Source organism: Trichechus manatus, unplaced genomic scaffold (assembly GCF_000243295.1).
Source record: "Trichechus manatus latirostris isolate Lorelei unplaced genomic scaffold, TriManLat1.0 scaffold00106, whole genome shotgun sequence".
NCBI classification, from domain to species: domain Eukaryota; kingdom Metazoa; phylum Chordata; class Mammalia; order Sirenia; family Trichechidae; genus Trichechus; species Trichechus manatus.
Window position 1 is genome coordinate 2,064,397 of NW_004444042.1, and position 7,806 is coordinate 2,072,202.

Below are 7,806 nucleotides of genomic sequence, written 5' to 3' on the forward strand. Positions count from 1 at the left end.
GCTTCCGTCCTTCACAGCGTAGACGGGTCCCGGGGCTTCCGTCCTTCACAGCGTAGACGGGGCCCGGGGCTTCCGTCCTTCACAGCGTAGACGGGGCCCGGGGCTTCCGTCCTTCACAGCGTAGACGGGGCCTGGGGCTTCTGTCCTTCACAGTGTAGACGGGGCCTGGGGCTTCCGTCCTTACAGTGTAGATGGGGCCTGGGGCTTCTTGGAGGACAATGAACAAGCTGAGTCATAGACTGTGGAATTGGAGCTGATTGCTCTTTTGTCCTTAAAGCCTGACTAGAGGGTTCTATACCCACTGCGTCTGTCAGAGGCTTCTCTCTGTCAGTACAGTTGCAAGAGCAGGCCATTTTGGGTCCTAGAAGAAAAGATCTGCCCTGGGCATGTAGGGATTTTCCTTACTCTTGAAATTGTAGCCCGCCCCACTGATCCCACACCTGGTGTGGTGTCAAGGTTTCCCAGGACGGGCAGAGCCACAGCAGCCCGAGGGGCAGCAGAACGGTCCTGCTGTTCTGGCTCCCAAGGAGAGGCAGTTGTCATGCCATCTTCGCCTCCCCGGGAACAGCCCCGTGTGCTAAACAAGTATCCCCGCAAACCCATGAGACATCCGTGTTGCCCCTCTCACGAACGAGAAGGCCAAGGTCAGTCAGATGGCAGAGCCTGGGTCTGCGCTGTGCCTCATCTCCTTGCCCCCACAACACACACACCCACACGCTGCGTCTCCGCTGGGCTGTGCTGGCCTCTCCCAGGCCTGCTTCTGGGCTGGGAGGAAGAGGAGCATGAGGGAGCAGTAACAACAAAGTGTCTGCCACCTCCCAGCTTTACTGGCTGGGCAGGGCGTTTACTCATGCTCTTCTGACTCTGCAGTGAGACCCTGCAGGCCCCAGCTAGGAGTGGGCGAGGGGCTGGGGATGTCAAATAGCCTGCCCAGGCTCACACGCAAGTCAGGCCCAAACCTGGCTGCCGTTCTCACCTGTAAGGCTGTTTCCTGATGGCCATTTCCTGTCTCACCTCCCACTCATGTATGGATTTGCCCACAGTTGATGGTCAGTGAGGGCCTCAGTCAGAACATATGCCAATTTTTGTTCCTAAGATTAATTTAAACTTGGCTTCCTCCTTTCATAGGGGATCCAGGTCTGAGGTGGAAGGAAAGAGAAACGGTATCCTTCTGTAGAATAAAGATGGGTGAAAAGAAAGAAAAGGGAGAGGGAGATCTGGTAGGAGAAGGCCAAGGCAGAAGAAAGAACGAGTGTAAAACCCAGCCGCCCCAAGCCCAACACCAGGAAGCTGGGCCTTGTGCCTTTGCTGCAGCCCAGAGCCCTCCTACAGCCCACCCACCACCAGCTCCCTGTCCTTGGGGAGCCTGGCATCACCACCCACCCCTACTTTGAAATCCCCCCTTCTCTGGTCACTGAGCACATTGTCAGTCAGGACTGGTCTGCACTGCGCTCTGATTTTTAGTTTGGTTGGAGTCCTCTATGTTCCCTGATGGCATGGACCGAGAACATAGTAGGCTCTTAATTGCTTGCTGTGGAATCAAAAGCCTAATGCAAAGCCCAACATTTGTGTCTTATAAAAGCTGAAACACAGCCTGGAGAAGGAATCTGCCCCCTGCCCCCTGCATCTTCAGCTCCACAGGAGCCCTGCCTCTGCAGTGTTTCTGACTAGGCTTGTGGGTCTCCAGGGCTCGGTGCGCTGTGATGCATGGCCCAGCCCCTAGCCCTGAGCACAGCTAATAGCTTCCTGCTGCTGTTTCCAGTGGGTTGGTGCTCTGCACACCACAGTCCCCAGTTACTTGCTTTTCTTCTAGGCCCTACAGTAGGGGTGGCAAACTCAGGGTTCCCAGGAAGCATCATTCAGTATCCGGGCTGTCTGAGTTAGTGTTCCCAAAGGTGGGTCCTACCAGTTGCCCCTGGCTCAGATGGGAGAGGAGAACTGGTTGAGCCCCCAGCTGCCTGGCTGTGAGCAGGCACCGTCCCTTCCCTGACGCTGCATAAGCTCCCTCCAGGAGTCCTGTAGGAGCATGGTCCTGAGCACGGCCATGCAGCCACCCTCATTGGAGAGACGGGTGGCGAAGCAACTTGCCCAAGTGAAACCAGTTGATGTGAGTGAAGCTGGTACTCAAATCCTGATTTTCAACTCCTAAGTCAATAATCTCTCCCTCCTGCATCTGAGACACTCTCTAATCTCCACTCTGACTGGTTTCAGGAGTGTCTGAATGCATCATCATGGGAATCCCAATGAACATTGGAACCGGGCTCTTCAAGCTGCTCCACAAGGCTGACAGGGACCCAAACCCTCCCAAGAGGCCCCTGATCTTCGACACAAACGAATTCCACATCTCCCTTGTCACATAGCCTGGGGTAAGAGAGACTGTTTCTGATCTTGGGCCCCTTGTCCTGTCTGGAAGGGGGCTTGAGACCAGCAGCTGACCTGGAAAGCTTTGTGCTCCCTGGGACAGAGCTGCTGGCATCCCCAGCCTGTGCCAGCAGTCAGAGAAGGCACCGGGAACCCCCAGAAGCAGCTCCTCATCAGATACGGAGCAGCTCACAACAGGGACCCTGACCGCGCTGCTGGGAGAATGGGGATGTGTGTGTGTGTGTGTGTTTTGACAGCTAGTCAGCACCTCTTGCCCTCCTTGCCTCCCCAGACTTGAGAAGAGGCCCCACCTCACTCCACTCCATCTGTCAGCTCCCAGTGTCTCCACTCCTCTGTCATGCTGGAGTCCCGATATGGGAGACCCATGTAAATGTTGTTACTGTTATTTATTTGCTCAGTTTGAGGAACTTGAGATTTTTCTTGTTAGTTTGGTTTTATTTTTGAAACCAAGGAACTATAAAACCAGCATTGAAACGTCACTGCAAAAACTGATTTCACAAATAGGACCATGTAGGATTTGTAACTGGATCGAGCCTGTCCTGAGGCCCAGGCTGCTCTGAACCGTCCTCCACAGACGCCCCTGGCTCCCGCTTGTTCTCTCATACCTCTGTGCCCATGGGTGACTCCACCTGTGACGAAAGTCAGACCCCTTCTGCCTGGCATGGAGAAGCTTTGCTGGAGTTTGGTGCCTGCTGAGATGAGAGCCAGCTTCCTGGAGTCTCTCAGGTAGACACATGGTGATGAGCAAGGCAGGACCAGAGCACCTGCCCCACCTACTCATGGCATCCACGCCTGTCCTGGGGCAAAGAGCGCACAGGGCAGATGCAGAACCGGGGGCCCAGAGTGTGCCCCAGAGGCGGTGGTGGGAGAGGGGCCCTGCCGGGTGCAGGCAGGCAGCAGCTTTAGGGGGTAGCAGGGCCACCCAAACAGGAAGGGCGGAGGCTGGGATGTCAGCTGGAGTGGGGGTGCGCCCTCGTGGCAGCGGCTGCTCCTTGAAGAGTGGAAGCCTGACAATAGAAAGCACCCGTTAAGGCTGTGAGGAAGAAACAGCAGGACAGCCCAGGAAGCCACTACTCGATTATTTCTTTGGCTTCTGCACGATAACTACATGGTTGTTGGTGGGATTTTTGAGGGGGTTTTGTGCAGCATAGGAAAGAAATGTCAGTTGCTTGTCTTCTGAAGAGAAGAAGGGTTTTGCTCTAGAAACAATGTGTTCTTTGTTCTGAGTTTGCTCATTAGGGTTGGCCCAGGGCCAGGGAGAAGTAATGGTGATGGCTGCAGCTCCCCTCCCTCTGGAAGAGGCTCTGTGGGCCTGTCCTTCAGCCCTTCCCTACCCAGAGCCGAGCGCCATTGTTCTGGTGCTTCCTTCCTACCTGCTGGGGCCTCGAAAACCAAGGTGGCTTAGTTGGGAGTGAGATGACAATTAAAAATGGGGATTCAACCCAACTTTCTTGTCCCACGTACTTCCTGCTTTCTTGTCCCACACACCCTACTTTCTTGTTCCGCGCACACTTCTTGTCTACTCCTGAAATAATACAGCCAACGTGTCTAACTCTGTCAGCCACTGGAAGAAATAGCAGCTAAAACCAAAGAGTTTATTGCTGAGCAAGAAGATGGTTTGGATGATTAAAGAGATGGACGTAATTAAAGAAAAGTTAGGGAGGCCTGCAGAATTCAAGCAGTCTTTTATGGGATTAAATTTACATTCTTCAAGTTTTCACCAAGTTGTGGGCTAATGCTGCTGGGGTACCGAGTATAACCATTGGTTCTTGAATCTGCATAGAGTGAATGCTTTCTCTCCCATACTGGTGGGATTCTGAATTATAAATTCTTGACAGGAGTTATGAGCAATGCTCAGAGAAATTCTATTAAAGATTACCATTTAGCTCTGCAGTCTCCCTGAACCCATAGGTTGGTCCATGAACTTCTCTCAGGGCATCATCAGTGACCAAAAAAATGCCATTTATCTTAGTGTTCACCCCCTCACCCCCATGTCTTTGAACTGAGCGAGCCTGGTTCAAGTTGAAGGATTGAATCCTTAAACAAATACAATTCAGGGTGTCCACTTGAGACCTCAGTGAGGTCATTACTTCCCATGCAACCTGAGAGAGCCCCACGTAGCTACCTGGGAAGTTACGGAGCATAAGCCGCAGGGGAGGGCAGAATTAAACGGCAGGAGGGAGCACCAGCACCCACTCTCCTGTGTGACACACTTGCAGTAGAGGAGGCCCCGGCAGCAGTGTGCTGCTGTGGGTGTGAGGACGGTGGGAGCTGCAGCCCGCTTGAATGAGTGAGGCGTCTGATCGTCACAGATGCAGAGGCACAGTCGGGTTTAGATCAGACTAGGGTGACATCACCAGGTGAAGCCAGGCCCTCCTGTGTGGCACTGTGGGACCCTGACATGGGCAAGGCTGATGGTTAGCCCTACTCTGTTCCCCACTGTTAGTTCTCTGGCTGGGTGTTCAGTGTCTTCTCCCTGATGTGATCATCTGCTCTGGCCTGGTGTTTGGTTTTATGTGAGCACAAAGCTCAAGGCAGATAGAAATACATTCTCACAAGGCAGTGCAATAGAAGGTGAGGGTTTTACTCCTGTGCCTTTCTGGAAGAAACAAGAAAACGCATTTAAATTCCATCTCATCCATCAACAGATACATATTTCTGACGCGTGATCTGTCCCATCCTTGGCCTTTTCACATGTCTTGTACAAAGGGATTAAAATAGCTGTTTGACTGTTACAACCCCTGCTTTTTCAGCACTCAGGAGTGAAGCGAGATGACCTGGAGCCTTTCAGCGTCTGGGCCGGAGTTAAATTACGGTGCTGGATTTCTGTTGCAGCTTTATCCACGTGTGCTCACATTGATTCACATCTGATTGAACCTGACACTGTATAATGATAATTTATTCTTGCATATTTTCTGTCTCTTGGCAGAGCTCTTATTTTTCTACCAGAACTCAAAAGAAGGAAAACTTGCTATACATTAAACTCTAGCAGAGTCATCCTTGTGGGTTGTGAGACGGTGATTGGGATATGCATAGAGGCCTCCCTTGCCACAAGCCAGTGTCTGGGTGCTGGAGGTCAGCCAGTGAGTGCCCACTCTACCCCGCTGACTTAGAAATGAGGGAGCTAGGCTCGCCTCCGGTGACGTAGCTGATTCAAACCCAGTGGGAGGCAATCAGATGTCTCCTGAACTCATGCACTGGAAGTATTCCCTGGCTAGGCTTGGGTGCCTGGCTTAACAATTCATTCATTCATTCATTCGTTCAACAAATATTGGTCAGAGGCACTGTTGTAGGTACTAGGAATATAGCAGTGTACAGGCAAATCAGGTATTCACTTATTAAAGCATCTAAAAAAGAATTCTTCAGCAAAAGGAAGTAGAACAGGGATTCAGGCTTATACTTGGCACAAATGTGTCCGTCACAGTCTGGGGTCAGAGCTGCAGAATTGGAGGGCTTGATTCTGGGGTAGACTTGACGCATCAGGCCTCATCCCGATCCCTCTGAGCCTGCCCAGGCCCCTGGTTCCAATGCCTCCCTCCAGAGGCCTTCATGCCCCTAGTTTGCCTTCCTCTTGGGCCCCAGTTCTAGAGGGTCCCCTAAACAAAGAGCACAAGCCTGCAGTCACAAAAAGGATGCTGCCATCCTCTGCCCCCCCCAGCATGTTAGCATTGTCAATGAGTGGACATTTACATGCATGAATATTTGCTGAGTTGCTCTGTGCCAGGTGGTATACCAGGTTCTGGGGAAGAAGCGGTGATGACAAACCCAGCCTTCGTATGGCTGGTGGCTATCTAGTGTTTAAGAGCCTAGATTCTCTGATCAGATGGTGGGATTCAAAGCCCTCCTCCCTCTTTCTAGCCAATAACCTCAGACTAATGGCTTCATCTCTTCTTGCTTCACTCTACTCGTCATAAAATCGGAATAATAATAGTACCTAACTCATAGGGTCACTGTGAGGTTTAAATGTTATTACGCATACAAAGGTCTTAGCATAGTGCCTGACACACAGGACACATCCATTAAACTTTTTCAGTTATCGTGACTGTTACTGTTTTTACTGAAAAACATTGTAAATCCTGATCCTTTTTAATTCTCCCAGATGGAGCTGTCCTTGGTGGCCTTGGGGATCAGGCCTCCGTAGACATAACTCCTGCCCCCACTGTCTGCTTAGTCAGTGTTTCCTGGGAAGTGTTTTACACTAGGAGAAAGAAGGCTGCGAAGGGGGCTGACGTTGGCAGTCGTGTTGTTGGGCTTCAACATTTTAATCTGGTAAATGTGATCTCAGAGTCGTGGGTGTATGACCAGAATAAATGACATAGATAGGTTGATTGGTTTTTATATAGAGATATGGATATTTATGTATTTATTTAGATAGATTCATCATGCAACAGAGTGTCCCATGAGGTATAACTTAACTTTTTTTTCTTTTAACAGAGAAGTTGCCATTTTAAAGTCATTAGTAAAGGATGTATTAAGAAAATGGTAATAGTGGTTGCTTCCGGGGATAAGAACTGAGTGACTGAAGGATGGAGGAGAGGTAGGAGGTGACTTATTTTTCGCTCTGTGGTCTTTTGTACCTTTCTAAGTTGGTACCTGCTGAAGGGATTGTCATTTTGTTTGTTTAGTCAATATCTGATGTTAAGGAAACCAGGTCATCTCGGAGCAGGCTTTGCCCTGGGAAGTCCTTGAGCGTCTGCTCTGGAAGTAGTTGAGTGGCCCCTTCCAGTTACGAGAAATTGAAGCAGGGAGACGCCAGCTGCTCTGGAGAAGGGGTATTGTTACCAGTTACGGCAAAAAACCAAAGACCAAACCCGCTGCCTTCGAGTTGATTCTGACTCATAGCGACCCTGTAGGACAAAGTAGAAGTGCCCTGTAGGTTTCCAAAGCTGTAAATCTTTACAGAAGCAGACTGCCACGTCTTTCTCCCACAGAGTGGCTGGTGGTTTCAAACCACTGGCCTTTCAGTTAGTAGTCAAGTGCTTAACCACTGTGTCACCAGGATTCAAATGAACACAGCCTTGAATACCTAAGATTTTGTTTTCTGACATACAAAGGCCAGAGGTGGGCATCCCTGGGCTGACGTGGCAACTCCACAAAGGTGTCAGGGACCCAGGCTGCTTCCAGCCTCTGTCCACCATCCCTAGGAGATGCCCTGTCTCATCCCTCTTGATCCAAGATGTGCCCACGTGCCAGGCTGTCCAGTCAGGAGAAGGGGAAGAAGAAAGGCATAGCACTTCCCTTTAAGGAAAGGTCCCAAAGTTACTTGACACTTCTGTTTACATCCTTCCGCCAGAACTTACATACCCAAGCCCAGCTTCCAGGGAGGCTGGAAGATGTAGCTTTGATTCTGTCTGACCACGCGCCCAGCTAAAAATAGAGGCAAAGAAGAAAGGGAGAGTAGGAATTGGGAAACAATTATGTCTC

General features: G+C 50.8%; 1 protein-coding gene across 2 annotated transcripts in view; it reads left to right on the forward strand.

The window, feature by feature from the left end:
* POLR3A (RNA polymerase III subunit A) overlaps window positions 1-7,232 on the forward strand; it is a 74,510-nt gene extending 67,278 nt beyond the window's left edge. The window contains exons 31-32 of one of the 2 annotated variants that reach the window (XM_023737653.1): window positions 2,212-2,366; window positions 5,136-7,232. In XM_023737653.1, coding sequence (XP_023593421.1) covers window positions 2,212-2,360 — 149 coding nt within the window. In that variant the 3' untranslated portion in view covers window positions 2,361-2,366; window positions 5,136-7,232. Of the gene's footprint in view, window positions 1-2,211; window positions 2,392-5,135 lie in introns of those variants that run through there. The other variant, XM_004383167.2, reaches the window with a different exon arrangement.
* The last annotated feature ends 574 nt before the right edge of the window (window positions 7,233-7,806 follow it).